Source organism: Somniosus microcephalus, chromosome 8, assembly GCF_052327205.1.
Source record: "Somniosus microcephalus isolate GS21.2 chromosome 8, FLI_Smic_1.0, whole genome shotgun sequence".
Classification (NCBI taxonomy): Eukaryota; Metazoa; Chordata; class Chondrichthyes; order Squaliformes; family Somniosidae; genus Somniosus; species Somniosus microcephalus.
The window spans coordinates 229976098-230002260 of NC_140994.1; the positions used below are offsets into that span (position 1 = coordinate 229976098).

Consider the following 26163-nt stretch of genomic DNA (forward strand, 5'->3'; position numbering starts at 1 on the left):
TCCATTGTTAATACTGTTGACTAATCAAAGAAGTTCTACCCAGTTGATTTTAACTGCTAGATCTCACACCATGTTGTGGATTTTTCTCTGCTTGCACAATGTTTGCTGCTGGGAACTCAAGTTGTCAGTGACGAATTTACCCAGCAAAATTTGCAGTCCATGCAGGAATAGGTAAATTGCAGAAATGTAAAGTAATGCCCGATACATTCAATGCACACGCTAGTCCATATTTAATTAAAAACTCCTTTGTTCAGAACAATATAATCTTACAAACAAGCTTCTTGTAGTTTGGTTAGATCGCTATACCATCCACCATCTTAAACATTCACTCCCTCCACCACTGGCGTACCGTGGCTGCAGTGTACCCCATCTCGAAGATGCATTGCAGCAACTCGCCAAGGCTTCTTTGACAGCACCTCCCAAACCTGCGAACTCTACCACCTAGAAGGACAAGGGCAGCAGGTGCATGGGAACACCACCACCTCCAAGTCACACACCATCCTGACTTGGAAGTATATCGCTGTTCCTTCATCGTCGCTGGGTCAAAATCCTGGAACTCCCTACCTAACAGCACTGTGGGAGTACCTTCACCACACGGACTGCAGCGGTTCAAGGCGGCGGCTCACCACCATCTTCTCAAGGGCAATTGGGGATGGGCAATAAATGCTGGCCTTACCAGCGACGCCCACATCCCATGAATTAATTTTTAAAATTAGTCACATGATTTATAAATGTGCAGCTTCCAAACTTTTACACAGTCCTTATTTACACTTAATAACATGAACGGTCCTTTCTGTTCTCACAGTAATACAGTAGAGTACAGTGTGTGTATATACATATATATATATATAAGTATAGTGTGTGTGTATATACATATATATATAAAGTATAGTGTGTGTATATATATATATATATATATATATAAGTATAGTGTATAAATAAAATCACAAATGTTCTGACATGTATATATGATGTGTCAAGATAAACACACAAAGAGACATATTGTGAGCTGAGATGGATTTATACCTGTGACTTTACTTTTACCTGTGAAAATGCTTTCAAGCCATCTTCATGGGTGCATATTTATTTCTTCGTTCTAATTTTATGTTATAAATAGCTTACAACTTCATACTGGCACAGGTACCTCTGTAGGAATGCCTTTTCATGGTTCCACCTGTTCCAATGCACCCAGTGCATCTCCCGCAATTGCTTCACCTCCAGCCACTACATGCTCACCTCCCGACTTCCTTAAGAATCCATTTGTGCCTCCTCCTCTTTCTCATCCACATTTTGCACCTCAGTGATACCATTCCGCAGGCACAGGGTTAGCTTGCATATGTGTACTGACAACATCCAAATCTACCTCTCCACCACTTCCCTCGATTCCATTACTACATCTGTGTTGTCAGACTGCCTGTCTGACATTAAGTAATTAACCTGAATTTCATCCACTTGAACTTCAGGAAAATTAAACTCATGCTTTTCAGTCCCCACCAAAAAATCTGCATCCATGCCACCGACTCCATCCCTCTCTGTTTCTGCTGAAAACCACCTCAGCATTTTGTTTGAATGAGAACTGAACTTCAAACCTTCATCAAAACCACTTACTTTCACTTCTGCAACATTGCCTGTCTCCATCCCTACCTTACACCCACTGCCACGAAAATTCTTATCCATACTTCTGCCATTTCTACACCCAACTTCTTCAGTGCTGTCCTTGCCAGCCGACCAAACTACACCTACAAACTCCCAAAATGCATCCTATCCTGCATTGAATCTTGCTTGCCTATCATTCCTATCCCCATTAAACCACACTGACTCAATGGGCTGGATTTTACCAGCCCTGAAGAGGTGGGTTTGGGGGTGGGACTGCTGGGAAAATGGGCAAAATTGGGAACCGTTCCCAACCCCGCCCCCAAATCCACCTCCGACCCATCTTCCCGGGAGGCGGGACCCCGAGTCGCACAGGGACCCATCTCCTCGAGGCGGGAAGGGCGATTAAAGCCAATTTCTGGGACTAGGGACAGGGTCACTGGCAAGGCTTGGAAGCTAAGCAGAGCCAGGCCTGGTTAGTACCTGGAGGGGTGACCATCAGGGAAGACCAGGTGTAGAAGGTCACGGAAGGAGCCCCGAGGAGGGGTGGTTGGTGAGAAGGTCACGGAAGGAGCCCCGGGAGGGGCGGCTGGTGAGCAGGCCCGGGCGTTGGGCTGAAGATTGTCGGACAGGAGGAATGGTGGAAATGGAATGGCGGCGCACACAGACGCAGCGGCTTTGCTTCTCCCAGGACGGTGCTATTTACGTTTAATGTTAATGTTATTTGTACTGGACTCATGGGAGCTTGCAAGATCACATTTCGTTGTTCATGTACTTGTGCATTGTACAATGACAATAAAGTTGAATTATTATTATTATTAACTGCCTGTTAACAGGTAGTTAACAGGCAGTTTTGAGGCTTTTCCCCATTTTACGCCTGCAATTGCGGGCTTCCCGATGGCTGCGAACCTCGCCAGGGTCAGCAAAGCGAGCAGTGGGTCTGCTGGGGTGAGTGGGGTCGAAATATCAGCTGTAGAGGTCAGTGATGGGTGCAAGTGTGGACAGGTAAGTATGAGAGGTGAGTGTAAAGTGTTGGAAAAAGTTTCCTTACCTTTGCTTCTTTCTGCAGACTTCAACCTCTGAGGATCCGGAGGTGCCTCATCTCAATGGCAGAGATGACAGAATGGCTGCTGCACACTCAGATGCAGCAGCCATCTGCTTTCTGCTGAGGAGAGAGGTCTTGGTGAGCCTTCAGTGCAAGGGCTCACCTTAGAACAGAGATTGTCAGTGTTTGACAGCTTCTCAAAGCTGTCAAACGTTAACAATTCATCTGTCAAATTTTTTTCGACAGATGAAGTGTCATACTCTGACGTCATCTGTTGACATAATCTGTCACCGGCTTTCCGTTAATTGGCCAGTAAGGGCGGGCTTAACAATGCCAATCAAGGGAAAATAGTGTGGGTTGGTCAGACATCACTGGGGGAGGGACTGTAACCCGGAAACCAGAAGTCCCGCCTCCAGCACGTCCCCATTGGTAAAATCCAGCCCATTGTCTCTCACGGAACAACTTTAAAATCCTTGCCCTCATCTACAAATTTCCCATAGCCTTGTCCTTTCCAACCTCTGCAACCTTCTCCAGCTTTATGTCCTCTTTGTATTCTTTGATCTCCTGATTTTGGCCTCCTGTTCACTCCCCTCTCTACCTTTGGTGGCAGAGCCTCCAGCCACCTTGGCTTTAACCTTTGGAACTCCCTCCATAAACCTCCCCCCCCTCTCTACCTCGCTCCCCACTTTTAAAAGCCTTCTCAAATATCTCTTTACCTCTGCTATACTCTTGCTCAAAGGCTATTCCTTTTTTCCTTCCGAAGTGCCTTGAGACATTTCATACATTACAAGTAATTCAAATAGTTGTTGTTGAGTTCAACAATGTTTTCATGCATTACATAAAGTTTCAGTATAAATGGAATAATATCAGAATACTATCAGGGCACTATATGGCATCAAAGCATCTGTAAAATTATTCTGAATGAACTGGTGTAAAGCCTCTTATTGTCCTTTTTGTGCCAGCCCTCTCACCTGGGAGTCAGAAGGTTGAAGGTTCAAGCCCCACTCTAGAGACTTGAGCACTTAATCTAGGCTGGCACTTCAGTACAGTACTGAGGGAGTGCTGCACTGATGGAGGAGCCGTCTTTCAGAAGAGATGTTAAACCAAGGCCCCATCTGCCTTCTCAGGTACAGAATTATAATAATTTATAATTATAAGTGTGAAAGATCCCATGCACTATTTCAAAAAGAACAGGGGAGTTATCCCGATGCCGTGGCCAACATTGATCCCCCAACCAACACCTAAAACAGATGATCTGGTCAATTATCACATTGCTTGTCTGTGGGAGCTTGCTGTGTGCAAATTGGTTGCCGCATTTCCTACATTGCAACAGTGACTACACTTCAAAAGTACTTCATTGACTGTGGGCTTTGCAACATCCTGAGGTTGTGAAAGGCGCTATATAAATGCAAGTCTTTCTTTTTCATTTGTCAGACACTGTGCACTATTCCTAGCCTATAGGGCAGGCAGGCAAACAACTCCTGGGCCTCTGACAGTGCCGATCTGTGCACAACAGCAGCAATAGATTTTTTTCCGTCATCCATTCCTCTTCGGTATTGCTGTCAAAATTGCAATTCGATGTGTGGGGAATTGTGTGCCAAAACCTGGATCCCACCACTCCCTGGTACAGCAGGATAATGTTCCAATTTCTTTTTAGCAGTACTTGAACCACTTTAAGATTCAAAGGAGATGATAACGAATTCTGTGAACAGACCTTCTGGAAATCATTTAAATAAATAAATAAATAAAGCTCAATTTGCAGCCCTGTGTGCACAGTGTGCATCCTACAGCGAGTGGAAGGCCGAAAAACAGAAACCCACAGCATGACACTTTAGAGCACAGACTGCTGTGACACTTTGAAAAGTGTAATGAACAAAAAAAAAACCAAGAACAGACTTTTAATACTTGTCTTTACAAATTGCTCACTGAGTCCTTTAAATATTTCCCACTGTAACATGCCTTTTGTATTAATCTGTCATGGCATGACAGACCCAGTAAATAGTATATGTACTGTGGAGACTTAACCCTCCAAATATATACCGTAGGGCAGGATCAAAGACGTACAATACATCCTGTGGAGATGAAATCCTGTGAATATATACTGTAAGAGAATAATTCATTACACATCATTTATAATTGTAAATCTATAACCCAATAGATTCTACAGATACTGTAGAGGCTTGACCCAGTGAACATATACTATGGGGGCATAACCTAGTAATACAATAGATACGATCGAGGTTTAGCCCAGTTAATGCATACTGTAGGGGCATAACCTAGAAAACACGATGTATACTGCAAGGCATTAACCCAATAAATATATACTGTGAAGACTTAACCAAGTAAATATGTTGCTACTGTGTAGAAAATATAAAGCAATAAATAGTAAATGTGCTGTAGGAATATTAACCAAAGAATATAATAAATATCATCAAGAGGACATAGAGCACGAAATATAATGGCCCGAAATTTGCGGTCAGCGGCAAGCAAAGGCGTTCGCTGCTGGCCTCAAAGTAAGATTCGCACAAAGGTCTTGCGATCTCTGTGGCGAGAAGTTCGGGTTTTCCAACGCTTTATTCAAATCAACGTAATATAGTGGGGATCCCCTAGCGCGAGCTGCTGTGATGTCAACAAGCCATCTAAGCAGCCAATCAAAACAAAGAATTCTCACAGGCAGCAAACCAGGAAGTGGGTAAGTGCTTCAAATTCTAACTTTTTAAGAATGTTAGCGAGAGCAAAACAAAAATTGGGGTTCTCACGTGGGAAAATAAAGATGAACAAACATTTGAAAAAATGTTTAAAAAAAATTAACTTTTGTTAAAAATGTAAATTTTCCTTAAAATGGATAAATTTGACACTGCACAAAGTTAAAATCAGTTTTTCAGGACCATAACTTTTGTTTAGCAGTCAACACGCTGTTAAAATCCCAGTTACATCTAATCCCTTTGGGTCTAACTTTTAGTGGGGAATTTAACAGCGTAATTACCGCGGAAGAGCCGAAGTTTTCGTCAATATCCATGATTTTATAGATTTCACTGATTGCCGGCTCTGGGGGGGGGGGGGTGGGTGGGGGGAGTGGGCCACAGTGCAGCCAGTGTCGGAGCAGTGAATGACAGACTGCAACTTCAGGAATTCCGTGTTAGGCTGCACATGTGCCAAATCCTAAAGTTACGGTCAGTTTCAAAGGCGAAATGACAGCGAACGCTGCCAGTTTGCCGTCATCAGGACTGAAAATTCTGGGCCAATATATATCAGAAGATATAAAGCTGTGAATGTACTGTAGCTAAATTTTCTTTGAGTTCAATATTTATGTAAACTATCAGACCGCATCTTAACCTTCAAGGCACTTCTGGCAAAATAGTCACTTCATTCCATTTAATTTAATATCTTCTCGCAAACTCTAATGAGCATTATGATATTTGATATATTCCATGGAACAGTTTTGGCTGTTGCCTGTTTTCATTAAAGGGTACTGTAATCATTAAAATTTGTTTGTGAATTTACCCCCCCCCCCTTGTTTATAAAGACGTGCGATAAATCACTTTAAAATACTTGTGTATAGCAACATAATATTGAAAATGATCCATAGCTGACATACTCAATCCATTTTGTTTTTGGTATCCCTATAATACACATTTTATAAAATAGCAAATGCCTGAGGATTCAATCAGCGTGATCCAGGTGACTCTATAAACAATTTGAGCATCACTCACAGTTTAGGATGTCATCACAACCACTCACAAATTACAGCCTTATAAAACCCTCTTTTTCCGATCTTTCTATTTCTATATAAATGGGCTGAAGCTCAAATTGACAAGACACTGTCCTAAACATCTTGCAGATGCACAAGCAAAATACCTCTCAGTTATCTCTAATATTGGAATGCACTGTAGATGACATCAACTGTACACAATATAGATTTTGCATTGAATCAAATTGGTAGCAACGTCAAGACTGTTCCTGAATGCTTGATGAGCACACAAAAAGCAGTAAAACAAAAAGGCCATGTAAGGATCCCATTCAATGTAACAAAAAAAGTACAAGAGAAAAAACACACATGGGCAGAGTGGAGAATGACCAGACAAATAGCAGCAGAAAGGTACGGTGGGCACTCGGAATATACTGTCAGAAAATAATGTCAATAGCAACTACAGTGCAGTTCATGACCACAGGTGTCATCATATCTACTTTCAAGACACTTGCATCTGTCTCTGCTCCCAGGGGGCATTCATTAGCATCTGTAGAGCTAACAGCCTGAATAAGTGCCACTCATTTCTGTAGCTTCTGTGGAAGGTTTTTAGTTGCTCAGCTCTAATTCAGATATCGATAGATACAAGGAATAAGGTTACATACAGTAACAAATGAGGTTTCAAAGCAGGTTTGGCAGAATCGTCAAAGGGGGATGGAGTTAGTGATAATAAATATAATCCTCATTTTTAGTGAACATTGTGCCACTTTGAAGTCCTGTGTATATTAATAAACGACATAATCTGGGTTCTATATCTAAAGTTGCAAATATGCCACTGTGCATAAAGGAATACTTCTCAACGGTATAGCTTTACAGATGCACACGCCCATCTCTCATGCATTCCGTGAGCACGTGCAAACACGTTTTTTCTAGGTAAAATGCTATTGAAATGACAGCGGGAATGTAAGGCAGGCGAAGGAACAAATACCACAGGTGGAATTTGGTCACAATTCTTTTATCCTGTTTAGATCGACACAAATCTGTTTGGCGGCAGTACAAGTGCTACCCCTGAGGTGAATATGGATCAAAACGGGCACCAACTTGGCAAAGATAACTTGGCCAATTTTGATTGCCAGATTGAATTTTTGATTGTCAGATGGATTATGGGCTAATTTTGCCAATATAAATTATTTTCTTTTGGGTAAAGTGGCTTTGCTGCTTGCCAGGCGAAAGTTGTAATTCCTGGGGAGTTTAGCACTAAATACAGTATATAACAATCCATTATTAGTTACACAGTACAGCTCTTTCTATAATATATCACCATCAGTAAACATATGTAGCCAATTATAGGCTGTGGACTGTCAAAGACCCATTTCACTCAGAACCCTTAAAAACATCAGAAATGGCAAACTTTGCCCCCAATTGGTTGAAGCTAGATTCAAACCAAGAACAATGTTTCCACTGACTACATTACTTGGTCCCCAGAGCCAAGGCAAGTTTAGTAAATATCCTATGCGGGGGAATGTGTGAAATAGTTTCGAGAGCGTTAGGTTCAGATTGTGATTCAAATCTACTTCTGCTTGGTTTGATTTTGGAGGAGGTGGTGAGAATGGAGGAGAAGGGTAGGCAAGGCTGCGAAAGATGGATGGACTCCTTGAAATTTAGGTATCTGTGTTCAATTTGGGGGAGAGGAAATAGGAGAGTGTGAGGGATTGGAATTACAACTCTCTGGAATAAAAACTTAGGTACCTGTGTTTAGGTTGGGGCTGTTGACTGTATAAAGCACTCCTCCTGGATGATAGTGAGGTACTATTAGATTAGCTTCAGACAGATGAAGAGCAGTGTCTTCTGTAGATAAAAGAAATGAAAAAATAAAAGTGTGGCAGTAGACACACATGTGTAGACATGTAAAGTAAGGGAAATACACTCAAGAATTTGTTGGAAGAACTGACTGAGGTGCATTGGACTTCAAGGAGCAATTACGGGGTCAAAAGGTTTTTTATTTCATTAATGAACAAGAAGTGTCTCAAATTGTAACCTTCAAAGTTCATAAATAAGTTATATTAGATATAGATATAATATAAATATAATGCAATCTCCACAGAGGAGCTGTCACTACCCTGCAGAAGGCTTCCCCTGTTGAAATGGATTCATGGAAGGTTAAATCTAAGCTGCAGAAACCCATAAGGCTGAGATTGCCCTGATAGCTGAAGCCGTGACAGACTTGAATGGCCTGGCTTTCATTTGCAAGAATCTAGAATAATTTTGAAAGCAGGGTAACAGGATAACAATGACCAAAATAAACCTTAAATGCAATTCTATAAATTGCACATGTTAAAGGACAAGAGTCATAAAAGAAAACATTCTTGGATATAAACAGAGGGAAGCACAATGAAGTGATTGGCACCTTGACGTCCATCGTGCTTGCACTGTGAGTTATTTTTTGTGTTATTTTTGCCTTCCCTCTGCTGAAAGTTTGAATGCTCCAATGTGAAATAGGTTTGGTGCAGCTGAGCGCCAGTTTCTTGGAGGAAGTGAGTCAATGGCACCAAACTGTTCAAAATTTGACGTCAGTTGGCACTAAGTTGGTAGTCTCCCTCAGAAAGATACAAAAATGGCTGGTATGGGAACTACAAACTGTCACACCTGTACAGGAGGGATTCCTCTTCTGGATATAAGGTTAAAACAATATTGCAAATGATTTGCCTGGTATCTCATTCCTGCTACATAGAACCTGCGATAACCTTGATGCTGACACTGGGTGCAAAGGGGGAAAACAAATATTCTATTTGCCAACGATGATAATGCTCACCTAAAAAGTCACCAAAAATTAAAGCCGGGGGTTTCTTGTTTTTTTTTCTGTGCACAAAATCTATAAGAAACTGTAACAGTATGTGGCTTCTGTTTGAAGTTCTGTAATTATGATCTGGAATTGATAAGTAGCTCGATTAGGAATCAGATACTGCAGTCTTAAAGGGCAATAATATAATCTGTGGGGCTGGGCTGATAATACCATAACCTTTCCTGTAAATTAACACATGAATACACTAGTACTCTGCCTCTAACTTTCAAGTAAGTTATGCCACCATGAAGATAAATGATAACGATGTGTTCTACAATATACACAAGCAATGTTATTGTATGATAATCAACTAAAAATTCTTGTTAAACTTGAAGAACTGTCACAATTTTTAATCTTTCAGTGTGAATGTTATCATGCATCAATAACATGTTGACTGGTCATTGACATTCCCATGGAGATCCACCGTCAGTTAAAAAAAGACAGAACTAAATTAAACCATCCCATGAGCTTCACAGTATGTATTATAAAAATAATGGATCCCCTGGAGTGATTCTGAGGCTGTGATTTCTCCTCAGGGTTCAGATGATGTTAGCTGAGTAATTTGTAGCCTGTAATCTGATATCATTGCTTGGGATGGCTGTCGGTAACGACACAAACTCAGTTGTCAAGGTTTGTGATACCACCTGAACCTCTTGATCTGCTATGGTAGAATTACACCAGGCCTCAGAGGAGTAGTTACATTAAGGGCTTTGTCACAGTCATGGCAACCTGGAGTTGTGAACTCAAGAACCAATAGACTGACATAAAAATGAAAAAGAATGATTCTGCTCAAATCCTGTGTCTTGCTCGAGAAACGAACAGTATTCCCCTTACTCCTCTTTTGTCACTGCAGTCAACCTACATAATTGGAGTATCTAACTTTTTCAACAATGCAAGAAGTAGGGAAATAATTTCCTATCATAATGCTCTATATTTTAGATGTGTGCCGCATTTACACAGTGATTTAGAATGCCATCAGTCTAATGGAAGAACTGAGGTATCAAAGGGAGCAAGTACAGCAAGGTGAAGTGAAAGTGTGTGAGATGCTATCAGGCTCAATGCCTTTTTTCAGCAACCAATAGGCAGTATGGATTTTCACTTTCCCAGATTTTAGTTTAAAATGTAATTTGGGAAATGATGGGATAGCTGGTTAGAGCGTGGCTCTGTCCTGTAGAAACTGGGCCGACAGTCAGAATTCAATGTGAAATTAATTTGGATAAAGTCCAACTCAATTCCTAGTGGGCACAAAGCCATAGCACGAAACAAACTATAATTTGCTACCAATGAACATTGACTACATTCTCATTCAGCCTGAACCAAAAAATGGAGTTCTGACAAAAGGTCAACAACCTGAAACGTTAACTCTGTTTCTCTCTTCTCGGATGCTGCCTGACCTGCTGAGTATTTCTGGCATTTTCTGTTTCTTTTTGGGGGTGTAGTTAATACTGAGAAGGACTGTGACAAAATACAGGAAGACATTAATAAACTTGCAGAATGGGCATGTAATTGGCAAATGAACTTCAATATAGATAAGTGCGAGGTGATACATTTTAGTAGGAAGAATAAGGAGGCCACATACTCCTTGGGGTAAACAAATCACTAAAAGTAGCGACATAGGTTAATAAGCCCATTAATAAAGCAAACTAAACACTGGGGTTCATTTCTAGAGGGATGGAGTTGAAAAGCAGAGGTTATGTTAAACTTGTATAGGACCTTGGTTAGCCCACACTTGGAGTTCTGGTCTCCGTATTATCAAAAGGATATAAAGGCACTGGAGAAAGATGCAAAAAGATTTCCTAGAATGATACCAGAACTGAGAGGTTATACATATCAGGAAAGATTGAACAGGCTGGGGCTGAAGGGTGACCTGATAGAAGTCTTCAAGGTTATGAAAGGATTTGATAGGGTAGATGTAGAGAAGATGTTTGCACTTGCTAGCAAGACTAGAACTAATGGCCATAAATATAAGATAGTCACTAAAAAATTCAATAGGGAATTCATGAGAAACTTCTTTACCCAGAGAGAGGTTAGAATGTGGTACTCGCTACCACAAGGGGTAGTTGAGGTGAATAGCATAGATGCATTTAAAGGCAAGCTAGATAAGCACATGAGGGAGAAAGGATTAGAAGGATATGTTTATAGGGTTAGATGAAGAAGGGTGGGAGGAGGCTCGTGCGGAGCATAAATACCGACAAGGACTTATTGGGCCGAATGGCCTGTTTCTGTGCTGTAAATACTTTATAAGTATAGAAGAATGGCTGGCACGGGTAACCTAAAATTCACACTGGGGTCATCAAGGGTTGCTTTTGTGAACTGTACTTTTTCATTAAAATGTGAACAGGAAAGTACTTGGAAAAGAATTCAAGGTCCACTCAGCCTTATTAGCCTTAGAAGTAGCTGATACTGATAATGGTTGCAAAAAATGGAAAAACAATTGTGGTCCCCAGTACTGAGAGTCCCAACACCTTGATAAGCTAGAAGTTACACCCTCCAAAAAAAAGAGTCTCACTTGGATGTAGCACTCCAACTTGGGAATTAACAGAGTGAGATAGCAGTGCCTCAACCAGTTTTTGAAGCATACAAAATGTCACTCAGTTGGTAATGGGATTTGACATGAGTTGGACAGTAATCCACAGAGGCAAAAGCAGATAATTAAATGAGCAAAGCCAGAGGGCAGCCAAGATAGCCAGTGACATTGATGAGACCAGGAAAGAGGCAACTGCAAGAGAGGCAGAAGTCCCTGGTGAGTATTGCCCATCAGTACTACGCAGTGAGAAACAGACATAATGGGAAAAAGTACAAAGGCCAGGGAAAGGAATACTTAAAAGGCTTTTATGCAGGAAAAAAGATTTGAAAGGCAGACATTGTTAGAAAAATTAAAAAGCTAAAAATAATCTGTTTTCTTTTAAAATTGAAAGTAAGAGTGAAAGTCAGTGCAGTGCAGGAAGAAAATAAGACACCGAACCAGTAAAGGAAGATATTTAAACAAGGTCCGTGAACAGAAAGTTGATGAAAATGGACTATTGTAGGAAATTAAATACAATGAACAAAAATGAGAAAACTCTATGGCCTAGAAATTCAGTTGTTTGCGCCAGCCGCTAGCGCCTTAGGAGGAGGAGATGTTGGGCGCTAGGCGGCTAGCGGCTGGGCGCAGCGCGATCTGCGCCTCTCCCCAACTTCAGTAAAGATTTAGCGGCAGCGCAAAGCCTTTGCGCGCGCTCAGCTGCGCGCGCAGATCCTGACGTCATTTCATCGTGCAACGCCCTTTGTTCGCCCCAAACCAGAAATTCAGTGGCGCTGCCCTATTGTGCACCTGGCGCCCCTAGCGACTGGTAGAGGGGAACGGTTCTCAGTCGAAGCAGGGCGCGGGGAGCGCAAATTAAAGGGCACTCCTCCTGCAGTAAAAAAGGCAGTCATTTTGCAACACTCCTTCTTTGTGAGAGACGAATCTTTGCAGAGAGACAAAGGTAGAGAGCTTTCCGGTTTGGCTCAACACTCGCACAGGTACTTGTGGCTTCAGGCCACAGCTTTGCACTTGTCTTTAACTTCAGAGCCATAGCATTGATTGGAAACATATAATGGGGGCTGCAATGGGTGCAAACGTTGGCCTTCTCCATAGTCCTGGGCGTTGTACAGATGAAGCAGCAGTGGTCAGGCCTTGCTTCAGGGCTGCAGTGTGCAGGGCGTGGCAGGCAAACAAATCCACCCTCCCCCTTTAAGAGCTCACCGGCGCCAGAGTGTCTGCTGTCAATCAGCAACTCGCTGCACCTGCGCTGCGCCCGCCCTCGGGGGTATCGCCCCGGGCCGCCGGCTTAGCGCCTAATGATAGTCATGCATCGCCTGTTTTAGCGCAGCAGCAACCTCTTGGGGCGATGCGACTGAATATCGGCGAAGGTGGCGCGAACTTGCGCCAGGCGCAAACTTTAGCGGCCACCAGACTGTAGCGCCCCAAACGTGGCTATACTGAATTTCTAGGCCTATGTAGTTAAGTACTAATCAGGGATGGAATTATCCCAGAAGAATTAAGATAATTCATCTTGAATTAGGAAAAGCATGGGATAAAATTGGGAGATTTATCCTTAATAAGAACTCAGTTCCGAGAATAAAATCCTATTTGTAAATTAATGAAAAAAAAGGGTCAGACTTACTGAGGGTGGACATAGATGACTAGAGTTTCCTCTAATTGTAACAGGGCGACAGCCATCTAATTCTCCGCACAATAACAATTATTCTAAATGGTAGTACAGCGTATGTCTGATACGCAAGCTGGTTCCGATGCAAAATTGTATTACAGACAGTTGCACCACTTAATGAATTCTCTGAGATTTTTTTTCTCTGTACACATTGCCATTATGCAATCCAGCTGTGCTTTATTCAGTCGCAGCATTCAGGGAGCTTAGCTTTCCAGGGTAGATGCACTCATCTAGCCTTGACCAGGAACACAGATATTCAATATTGCTCCATTTTAAAAAAAAATATGGATTTAAATAATAAAGACATCAATAATTCTTCCGTTTTATACCTTCTTAAGCTAGCATCATACTTCCTTCTCCAGTACTGCAAAGAATATAGAATGTGTACCTGACGGGCTTTGATAAACAAGCAGTCTGGAATTCCAGCTCGGATATTCTCATGCAAGTGACAGACATTTTAATTAGTGTGATCAAGCCTTTGATAAATCAGCAGCCTTCTGTTTAACATTAACCCATTCGGTGATTGCACCCAATTTCTCTCATCTACAGACGGATGTAGTCTCATAAGTTTGGGACTGTTCTCACAACCTCACTGAGAATATCTCAGATCTCACAGATTTTTCAAAAACAGTCTGCAAACTGGATGCTATTTTTATGTATGGAGAGTGCAGTCTAATCTCTGTACCAGAGGGTTTTTTGTACATAAAATTGAACAATTTGGCTGGAGAAATCATCTCTTATAAAGAATACAAGCTATGATCTTAGTCCCTAACAGCTCCATCATTTTTTTCAGGGTAAAGTGGGATCTTGTTCAATAATCTCACTCAAATGAATTGAATGAATTTGGTCATTTAAATTTTTACGGTTGCATATCATTAAGAAATGTTTTTAAGTTATCCATAATAACACTATAATTTTACAACAACGTTTCAATAGGAACAGCACAGACTGGGTAGTATTTCACTCTGCACTCTGGTCGTTTATGACATACCACTAAACCCCTCAATACATTATTCCTTTGTGACATGCACCATTTTGTTATCCAATATACTCCACCTCCATACATGATTTGCCATGTTAGTTGTGGCTCAGTTAGTAGCACACTCGCCTCTGAGTCAGAAGGACTGTGATTTCAAGTCCCACTCCAGGGATTTGAGCACAAAAATCTAGGCTGACACTCCAGTGGAGTGCTGCACTGTCGGAGGTGCCGTCTATCGGATGAGTCGTTAAAACGAGGCCCCGTCTGCTCTTTCACGAGGACGTAAAAGATCCCATGGCACTATTGCGAAGAAGAGCAGGGGAATTCTCCCCGGCCAATATTTATCACTCAACCAACACCATTAAAACAGATTACCTAGTCATTATCACATTGCTGATAATGGGAGCTCGCTGTGTGCAAATTGGCTGCCGCATTTCCCACATTACAACAGTGACTACACTCCAAAAGTACTTAATTGGCTTTGAAGCACTTTGAGATGTCCGGTGGTCATGAAAGGCGCTATATAAATGCAAGTCTTTCTTTCTTTCTCCACACAAGAGGAGCAGGGAAATTGCCAGCTGCTTTCTGATACAATTCCACCTCTCTCCCTCTTCCCTCACCCCAAAAGAGTTGGCAATGATTGAGAATTCACTGCATGGACAAATCATGGATCGAAACATCTTGCTTTGTTACTGGGCTGGTCCCCATGCTATTTTGACGTGAGCCAATTTGATTGCTAAAATAAACTGTGCTAAATCCTAGATGCATACACAAACCTGCCACTCATTAGAGGATTTATTGTTCATTAAATTTAATTTTTACTTTTTACCCCCACACAGCTACTTACGATTCTCCCAGGTCTGCAGTGGCAGTTTTGATGGAAGATTATGAGTTTTCATGTTGAGTTAGGAAACCAATGAGACTGTGAGACTATGTCAAACAAAATAAGACTTCCCCATCATTTGTAACTCATGGGGGACAAATTATGTGCATTTATCTGGAAAAGGCACAATTCTGAGCTCATCAAAACCCTTCTTCAATCCAATATCAAGTAAAATTGCTCTTTATACTGCTTAATAAGAATTTATAATTGTAATTTATAGTACTTAGTAGAAGTATAGTAATATTATGAACATAAAATCGCAAATATCAATCATAGTGAGAAATTAAATGAATAATTACAGTAGTTATACTCAGTCATTAAACTGACAATGGAGATGTCTGACTTGTAATACAACAGCTTTGCTTTCAACATGTTTTATTTGACAATCAGGATTAGATGATCACACTGCAATTATCTTTACAGTAGTAATGTCTTCCGTCTCGTTAATGGGGATAAAATTCAACTTTCGTGGGGGCGCCAATCGGGCAGGGGCACATCGCCAGTATACATCCTGCTAGGTTTTCCTTTCCGTGGAAATGCAGGGTGTACAACAGGCGGCCGATCTGCTACCATCCCTTTCACACCCTTGCTGAAGTTAAATTTTACCTCCAATGTCTCTGAAATGGAGAGTTTGTGACCACGCTTGGTTCATGAATCACACAGAATAGTCATCTTCTCCCTCTCAATTCTAACCTCCAATCTCTCATTCCATCGCAGTTGTTCTTATCCTTTGCTTTATCAATACCACCATGGGTACTGTTCCAGATTCGATGGAATCTGGAACAGTTCCCATGGATTGGAGGGTAGCTAATGTTACCCCACTATTCAAAAAAGGTGGTAGAGAGAAAATGGGGAATTACAGATCGGTAAGCCTGACATCGGTAGTGGGGAAAATGCTAGAGTCCATTATAAAAGATGTAATAGCAGAGCACTTGAAAAACAGTGACAGGATCGGACAAAGTCAACATGGATTCACAAAAGGTAAATCATGCTTGACTAATCTACTGGAATTTTTTGAGGATGTAACTGGTAAAATAGATAAGGGAGAACCAGTGGATGTGGTGTATCTGGACTTTCAGAAGGCCTTCGATAAGGTCCCGCATAAGAGATTAGCGTGTAAAGTTAAGGCACATGGGATTGGGGGCAAGGTATTGACTTGGATAGAGAGCTGGTTGGCAGACAGAAAGCAAGGAGTTGGAATAAACGGGTCCTTTTCAGAGTGGCAGGCAGTGACTAGTGGGGTACCGCAGGGATCGGTCCTAGTAACCCTGCTATTCACAATGATCTAGACAAGGGAACTAGATGTAATATCTCCAAATTTGCAGATGACACAAAGCTGGGTGGGCATGTGTGCTGTGAGGAGGATGTCAAGAAACTCCAGGATGATTTGGACATGTTGGGTGATTGGGCAGAAACATGGCAGATGCAATATAACGTGGATAAATGTGAGGTTGTCCACTTTGGTGGCAAAAAGAGGAAGGCAGATTATTATCTAAATGGCAATAGATTGGGAGAAGGGGAAGTGCAACGAGACCTGCGTGTCCTTGTGCACCAGTCGCTGAAGGTAAGCATGCAGGTGCAGTAGGCGGTTAAGAAGGCAAATGGTATGTTGGCCTTCGTAGCGAGAGGGTTTGAGTACAGGAACAAGGATGTCTTGCTGCAGTTGTACAGGGCCTTGGTGAGACCACATCTTGAGTATTGTGTGCAGTTTTGGTCGCCTTGTCTGAGGAAGGATGTTCTTGCCATGGAAGGAGTTCAGCGAAGATTCACCAGGCTGATACCTGGGATGGCAGGAATGACGTATGAGGAGAGATTGGGTCGATTGGTCTTGTACTCGCTGGAGTTTAGAAGAATGAGAAGTGATCTCATTGAAACTTATATAATTCTGACAGGACTGGACTAGATGCATGAAGGATGTTCCCGATGGCCGGGGAGTCCAGAACCAGGGGACACAGTCTAAGGATAAGGGGTAGGCCATTTAAGACAGAAATGAGGAGGAATTTCTTCACCCAGAGAGTGGTGAACCTGTGGAACTCTCGACCACAGAAGGCAGTGGAGGCCAGTTCATTAAATATATTCAAGAAGGAGTTGGATATATTTCTCAAGGCTAAAGGGATCAAGGGGTATGGGGAGAAAGGAGGGACCGGGTACTGAATCTGGATGATCAACCATGATCACATTGAATGGCGGATCAGGCTCGAGGGGCCGAATGGCCTACTCCTGCTCCTATCTTCTATGTTTCTATGCTTCTATGTCATTGCATCTCTGAACTTTCCTCGCTAGTTGCTTCTAAGCTACAGACAACATCCTACAAACATTTCCTCCCCTCTGCATTATTATTGTATTATACTCAAACCTTATTGTACAGCTTGTTATTCTCACTCATACTTTCCTCGGGCCTCTAAACTGTGGAACCTCTCATCTCCCTCCTCTTTCACTTCTTCATATAATCCATTGGGAGCATAACAGAGTTGTGAGTTGCTTCATCTTCAGTCCTGCTCTCTTCAACCCACTTGCTATCCTGCACAATGTGTGCTGGCCCTTCATCTAGGTTTCCCAGAGAAAAAATTCACTCCACCAGCTTCCGTTTACATCACAGCAGATAGCATTACAAAGAATTTACAGCTCAGAAACTGGCCACTCGGCCCAACTAGTCTATGCCCGTGTTTATGCTCCACACGAGCCTCCTCCCATTCTACTTCATTTAACCCCATCAGCTTAACCTTCCCGAATGCTCCCCCAATTCCATTTTTTGAATTGTAATTTCACTTTTTAGTCCTGACTTACAATAAAATCAGTCATTTGTTCTGCTGTTGTTGATCAGTCATCCAGTGACCTTTTCGTGTCACTGATTATGTCACCGAGCTGCCCTCTACATACAGGTAAAAATGATTTGCAAGACATAGTAACATGCTAACAGTGCAGCTTTAGGTGATGGGAGGTAAAAAAAAAGTTGTAGAAGAACTTAAAAGGGTAGGAACAAGAAATGACCATTCAGCTCACTGGCCTCCAACCTTCATGGCAATCTCTATCCTTTCATTACCGACTGAATCAGAAATCTAACCATTTAATTTTTGAATGATTCAGTAAAGTCTCCACTCAAAGTGCTATGTGGCAATCAATTGTGTAAATTGCTTGAGGAAGAGAAGTAAGGAATTCCATTGTTTGGAGCACTTGGGAAAGAATGAACTAGTGTCCTCACCAATATTTATTCCCTCAATTAACATCACTAAAACACATTATCTGGTCATTATCACATTGCTGTATGTGGGAGGTTGCTGTGTTCAAATTGGCTACTGCGTTTCCTACATTATAACAGGTGACAGGTACTTCATTGGCTGTAAAGTGCTTTGGGTTGTCCAGTGGTCATGAAAGGCGCTACATAAATGCAAGTCTTTCTGTTTTCTTCTCCCTCCTTTTCTCCCAGGGGAATTTAGTACCACTTCAGGCATTCAGTATAATTCTCTCCAGTGGACAATTGATTAGGAACAAAGCTGATATGATCCACTACTTAGCTGACCGTTCTCTGATAATTTGACGGGAAAGCCAGCAGGAAGGGGAAGGGAGAAAAACAATGATGACAGTCAGGCTTATCTTGCATTTGGCAAATGCTTATTCAAAACATTAGATTACTTAGAATTTGATGATCTACATTCTGCAATAGTGCCCATCATGGCAGTTTTGTCAGACATATATGCATGGGGAACATTCAGGTATATGGACTACAATATTGGGGGGGATTTTAGCTCAGGTGCGGGCTGTTGTCGTGTTCTCCGAGTTTCGTGTTTCCCACACGAATCTAGATGGATGTGGGAGATTGATGCAATTTTAACTCAATTGGCCAATTGATTTCCAACGTGTGGGAAGCCATTGCAAGGGGGTTTTTCATGACTGAAAGTCCCCTCCGATTACGTCATCATTGCTGCTGCATTTAAGGTCTGCAACAAGCCTTGCTTCTTCTGCAGACTGCCAAGCTTTTGCCCTTTCAGCCTAGAGGGACCTGGAGGCAGAATGACCTAGGTCTGCTCCCAGGTTTGATGACGTGGCCCTGCAAGCTTTAGTTGAGGGAGCAAGAGCTCATAAAGAGGTGCTCTTCCCTTCTACAGGGAGGAAGAAGCCTCCCCAGCAGACAAAGGCTGCGTGGCTGCAAGTGGCAGAGGAGGTCAACTCATTATCAGTACCCTGCAGAACCTGGATTCAGTGCAGGAAGAGATTTCGTGACCTTCTGCGCACTGGAAAAGTGAGTATGGATTTCCCATCACCCTGAATCTGATCCTTATTGCTTTTCCTCACCAGCACTCAGCTTTAGCAATCTCTTCCTCCACATCCCACTTGACACTGACATCCATGCACCCTTATCCATTCCCTTTCTCTCTATGGTCACATTCACATAACTATTCGGCTATGCAGCCCTCACACTGTGATGCTATGAAAACAACTGACGACACACAGGGAGGGCCCTTGGCCTTGCCACCTCACTCAATCTTTGTCTCCTTCTAAGTATCTATGCAATGGAATCTCTACACTCACTCCTTCATTCTCACTCAACCTCCACTTGTCTCCCTCATTGCAAGGAAAGAGAGCTCACAATAAGCGAGAAAGAGCGAGGACAGGAGGAGGGCCACCCTCACTAGCCCACCTCACCCCCTGGGAGGAGGCGGTCCTGGAGATTGTAGGAGTGGAGGAAGACGCGCAAGTGGGGGAGGGACAGATGGGTGCATCACAGCAAGTTGGTGACAGAATAGTTTTCCATCTCTCTCATTGACATTGCATGAGTCACTGATAATGATTCTGAAGCTCTAACAGGTGGACTTATGATCATCTGCAATATGCAATGTGCATGTAACCTTGGCATCACATCTCTGACTCTTTCCTTTACTCCCCCACAGGACCATCGACACCCCCCGTACCCACTAGCCAGGAGGAACAGCCTGAGCATCCAGACGCCTCAGTGGAAGCTGCAACCTCTGAGGGTGCAGCATCAGCAGAATTCAGCGCACCCAGCACCAGCGCAGACACTCACACCTCGGTGGGACCTTCGGGACATAGAGTAGTGTTGTCACCAGGTGTATCACAGCTCACAAGTGAGCATCAGCAGATGGTGGAGACAGGGATAGCAGTGGAGAGTCCTAGTCGGAGGGCGCAGGACTCTGCCAGATCAGCTCAGCTGCATGTCGACCCTCTGCCTCTGGGTCCATCCATAAGATCAGTGGTGCTGGAACTCCAGGAACAGATGCAGGAGTCTCTGGCAGGTTTTGTCTCCAGGGTCGATGCGAGTGTGGAGCGAATGGAGGAGTCCATAGCGAACATGAGCAGAGCCTTTGTGGAGTCATTGGCGCATGAACGTATCACCATGGAAAGGATGGCAACCTCCATGGAGGTGATAAGTCGCCAGAGTGCAGAAAACATGGTGAGTGTTCATAATAGAATGACGTCTCTGGAGGAGCGATGGTCATCTATTGAACAGCGAAACCAGTCCTTCATGGAACTCCTTCTGAGTAGGACTGCCAGTGCAGATACGGGTCCCCATGGCCCCCTGATGTGCAGCAAGGTGATCTCAAGCCACTTCCAAGCGCTGGCCCCTTCTGGCCTGTGCAGCTTCAGTTGGGTGAGCAGCAGCCTGGTGCTCCTGTTGCTGATCCTGCTGTTCCTGGTTCTGCTGGTGCCGCGGCTGGTGTTCGAGCTCATCCAGAAGGGAAGGAAATAAATGGCTCCCATGCTTCTGGTATATGCCTCCATTAAGGAAGCGCTGAGTGAAGGTGGCGAGAGGGGTTTCCCAGGAGGTCACACTGGAGATGGGTGTGAGGCTCCAACCTTCCACAGGTGTGGTTAAGCCTTCTAAAAGTTGCCCCAGACCTGAGACCACTAAGTCCTGCCACCTGCAAATCGTGGCTGATAAAATCTCCTCTTTAATGGTTGACCTGCAGTTGATAGTCAGCAATCCAATAGTGCTCCCGCCAAGTTTCACATTTGTGCTTCCCACCAGGCGTGTTTTACGTGGGAAAAGGGTTAAAGTTGCAAGGGCCTGTTAAAATAGGATTATAGAGGCCATTTAGTGGTAATTAAGGGGCTTAAAGACCAGTCCCGCCTGTTTGATGCGGGACGGAGTCGGGACCATCAGACACGCCTGAGTTAAAATTGCTCGGAGTCGAGAACCAGGCGGGGTGGGGGGGGGGGGAGGGGGTCACGCCCGTCAGTTTCTGTGATTTTTTACCCCCTGCCCGCCTCCAAGCCCGACTCCACGGCTCAATGAAAATCAAGGCCAATGTGTCCATGAAGATAGAAGTAAATCACTATTCAAAATTGAGCAAAAATAAGCATTTATGACAAAGGCATATTTTGTGCTTCAATATTTGCTGTGTTATGTTGTGACTCTCAACAAAAACAGTCCCAGGAGTATTCAACACTTGAATTCTCCTGTTATTCTCACAGAGAAGTTTTTATTGGGCATTGCATATCTGTTGAGATTTGACTGATTTTCTTTTCTTCCATGTTTTGCCCTCTCTCATCTCATATTACCATTCACATCTACACTAACCTCTGCCCCCAACCATATTTAATTCCCTGCCCCAGATAAACCAGTCAAACCTAGCAAATGTCTGTCTGAAGCTAAGATTTATGGTTGGAAGTTCAATGCTTTAATAGATTTCTAATCTTTGTTTTCAAATTATTGTTCCTTTGTAGTTCCCTAATCCTCGTCACCAGTGTCGCAGCTCTGTATCCCAGATGAGCACTCAGGCAGCTGACCTCTCAATGGTCCTTGTTTGTTACTATTCAGTGAGCTGCTGGGAGACTGACCCTCCCTCCAAAATGTTACTTCTCTCTCTCTGTGGAAAAATAATTTCCCTCTCCACTCACTGCTTTCCATCGCTTCAACCCCAGTTTGGGTAGGAAACTTCCTATGTGGGACTGCAAATCCACAGTTCAATATCTACATTTTATCTGCAATAGTTGATAGAAACAACTGTTTTACTGAGCATTTCTGAAAGCTGGCAGAAAAACAAATGACAATCTAACTTTCCAAAAGACCTTTACTCACGGTGCCGTGCCAGGTGGCCCAGCAGAAACGTATCAGTGAGATTTACAGAGAAATAATGTTTCCTCCAGGCATGGCAATATGTCATGCAAATGTGGTAAAAATGAAGCTTGAAACATCAGTAACAATGAGGAATTTCCAGTACCAGCCAAGGAACGCACATTACACTGTGCAATGGCTCCCGGAGTTCCTTTTGAGGTAATATTTGTTAATTGAACTCATAGATTACTGGTAATGGTGTATTTTATTTCAAATATTAACAGCAGACCAAAGCGTGGAGCTTGGCTCACTTACATTCACTTTCAGCCGTTGGTATTATTTCCTACCAAAGCTTTCAAATCTGTCTTTCGTACTCCAAGGAATCTGTTTCCCTGTTAGTTCTCATGTTGGATGCATTTCCCTTTTTATTTTAATGGCTTAAAGTTTGAATATATCCTTAAATCTAGCAACAAAATAACTACGTTTGAGGTAGATTTTCAACTTACCACCCGGATGTAAAATTGGCATTACGGATCAGCCACCAGTTATAAAAACCATCCTATTTTCATTTCCATTAATTTCAATCTGGTTTCTCTCTTTTTAAAGCTGCTTTGTCACCATTTATCAGTCAGAATAGCTGCATTTTTACTCATTTGTGACCTATGAGCACCATCAGAACATATTGTAGAAGTCTAGTCTTGTTGAAGTTGACTCCCGATGTAAACATGAGAACTAGCCACAATTACATGCTTTTAGCTGGTAAGGTTCCCCAGTTCCTGCATGCATTTGGATTTTATTTTTAATTCTTTCACGGGAGGTGGGCATCATTGGCATGCCCAGCATTTATTGCCCATCCCTAATTACCCTTGAGAAGGTGGTGGTGAGCCGCCTACTTGAACCGCTACAGTCCATGTGGTGAAGGTACTCCCAAAGTGCTGTTAAATAGGGAGTTCCAGGATTTTGACCCAGCGACGATGAAGGAACGACGATAGAGGTGGTGGTGTTCCAATGCGCCTGCTGCCTTTGTCAATCTAGACAGTAGAGGTTGCGGGTTTGGGAGCTGCTGTTGAAGAAGCCTTGGTGAGTTGCTGCAATGCATCTTGTAGATGCACTGCAGCCACTGTGTGCCGGTGGTGGAGGGAGTGAATGTTTAAGGTGGTGGATGGGGTGACGATCAAGCAATGTGTAATTGGTTTGAAGGAGTTACTGAGCCCCAACTGTGTGACACATTTCAGTTAAAAAGAAAATCTTGCATTTATATAGTGCCTTTCATGACCTCAGGATCCCCAAAGCACTTGAGAGCCACTTATGAAATGTAAGGACCCACAAACAGATAATCTGCTTTAGTGATGTTGGTTGAGGGATAAACATTGGCCAGAACTCTGGGACAACACCTCTGCTCTTCTTCGAATACTGCCATGGGATCTTTGGCACCGTCCAAGAGGGCAGACGGAGCCTTGGTTTAACATGTCATCCAAAAGACGGATGTGACGTTAACATTCACAACTGATGACCATAGCCTGCGAGTTAAGTTATGTGATATTATTACATAAACAATGAATGTTCACTATTTTAATAGGAATGTTAATACATTTAGTTTAGTCCACGAAGTGGTACCTCAGTCATTTGAACACTTATGTCATTACTTGCACAATCAGACCTCAATGATGTCATTGTGAAGAGGGAATTTTGCAAGGCTAGCAATCGGCATTGGTTAGAAAATCTGGTTTTTAGTGTTATACCACTATCTCCAACCTACACTCGTGCCAGGAACTTCGCCTCACAAAATGACCCTTTCGTATTTAAACAAAATGGCTCAAAAATGAGAGAGGAAAAGTCGGGTTATTCTTCACGTTGGAAAACGCACAACAAAAAGTTGATGAGCTACAGATGTTTTTTATACATGTACTAGTCTTTGAATGTAAGAAACATAGAAACATAGAAACATTGAAGATAGTAGCAGGAGTAGGCCATTTGGCCCCTCGAGCCTGCTCCGCCATTCAATGAGAACATGGCTGGTCATCCAAATTCAGTACCCTGTCCCTGCCTTCTCCCCGTATCCCTTGATCCCTTTAGCCTTAAGAAATATATCTAACTGCTTCTTAAATATATTTAATGAATTGGCCTCCACTGCCTTCTGTGGTAGAGAATTCCACAGGTTCACCACTCTCTGGGTGAAGAAATTCCTCCGCATCTCTGTCCTAAATGGCTTACCCCTTATCTTTAGACTGTGACCCCTGGTTCTGGACTCCCCGGCCATCGGGAACATCCTTCTTGCATCTAGTCTGTCTAGTCCTGTTAGAATTTTATGAGTTTCAATGAGATCCCCTCTCATTCTTCTAAACTCCAGCGAGTATAAGCCCAATCGACCCAATCTCTCCTCATACGTCATTCCTGCCATCCCAGGTATCAGTCTGGTGAATCTTCGCTGCACTCCCTCCATGGCAAGAACATCCTTCCTCAGATAAGGCGACCAAAACTGCACACAATACTCAAGGTGTGGTCTCACCAAGGCCCTGTACAACTGCAGCAAGACATCCTTGTTCCTGTACTCGAACCCTCTTGCTACGAAGGCCAACATACCATTTGCATTCTTAACCGCCTGCTGCACCTGAATGCTTACCTTCAGTGACTGGTGCACAAGGACACCCATGTCTCGTTGCACTTCCCCTTCTCCCAATCTATTGTCATTCAGATAATAATCTGCCTTCCTGTTTTTGACACCAAAGTGGATAACCTCGCATTTATCCACATTATACTGCATCTGCCATGCTTCTGCCCAATCACCCAACCTGTCCAAATCATACTGGAGTTTCTCGGCATCCTCCTCACAGCACACACGCCCACCCAGCTTTGTGTCGTCTGCAAACTTGGAAATATTACATCTAGTTCCCTCGTCTAGATCATTTATATATATTGTGAATAGCTGGGGTCCTAGGACCGATCCCTGCGGTACCCCACTAGTCACTGCCTGCCACTCAGAAAAAGAGCCGTTTATTCCAACTCTTTGCTTCCTGTCTGCCAACCAGTTCTTTATCCAAGTCAGTACCTTGCCCCCAATCCCATGTGCCTTAACTTTACACGCTAATCTCTTATGCGGGACCTTATCGAAAGCCATCTGAAAGTCCAAATACACCACATCCACTGGTTCTCCCTTATCTATTTTACCAGTTACATCCTCAAAAAATTCCAGTAGATTAGTCAAGCATGATTTACCTTTTGTAAATCCATGTTGACTTTGTCCGATCCTGTCACTGTTTTCCAATTGCTCTGCTATTACACAGCACCAATAGTACAAAAATGATACTGTCCACACAAAAATGAGAAACCAATTCACAGCCAGTACCCAAAGCATTCAGCAATCACTTCCAAAGAATTGTGTGTTTGCAGAACTTAAAAGCTGTGGGCTGGATTTTCTCAATGGGGAGTTTTTGTATGCGGGACTCCCACTTGTCGGGTTTTAGTCCCGCCTTCATCGGCTTGGGGCCAATCCACGCTATTTTCCCTTGATTGACCTTGTTAAGCCCGCCCAGTGGGCTCAGCAGGCCAATTAAGGGAAAGCCGGTTACAGGTGACGTGAGCGTGTGACGTTTCAAGAGCTTTTGACAGATGAAATGTCAGCATTTGACGGCTCTATGAAGCGGCCGAACACTGGCAATCTCTCTTCTATCTTGAGTCTTTCTACCCAGACTCAGTTAGAGATGTCTCCTGAGCAGAAAGCTGAATGCTGCAGCTTTTGACAGTTCAGCGGCCATTCTGCTTTCTGTGCCGGTGAGCTGAGGGACTCCAGTGACCTGAAGGGAGGAAGCCTGCAGGAAGAAGTAAAGGTAAGTAAAACTTATTAAAACACTTTACACACACCTCACACACTTACTTCTGCACACATGCACCCATCACTCACCTGAACACCGGACATCTTGGTCCC

At 43.1% G+C, this 26163-nt stretch overlaps 1 protein-coding gene across 7 annotated transcripts in view; it reads right to left on the reverse strand.

Annotated features, from left to right (window-relative positions):
* Positions 1-26163, reverse strand: part of LOC147114145 (teneurin-2-like) — a 1360318-nt gene that overhangs the window by 739055 nt on the left and 595100 nt on the right. For 3 of the 7 annotated variants that reach the window (XM_085995778.1, XM_085995776.1, XM_085995777.1), the window contains exons 5-6: positions 9139-9252; positions 8076-8174 (exon numbers count right to left, since the gene is read on the reverse strand). The exons of 2 other annotated variants lie outside the window; for them this stretch is intronic. In XM_085995778.1, coding sequence (XP_085851904.1) covers positions 8076-8174; positions 9139-9252 — 213 coding nt within the window. The remainder of the gene's footprint in view (positions 1-8075; positions 8175-9138; positions 9253-26163) is intronic. 2 more of the 7 variants (XM_085995780.1, XM_085995779.1) reach the window with 1 other exon arrangement.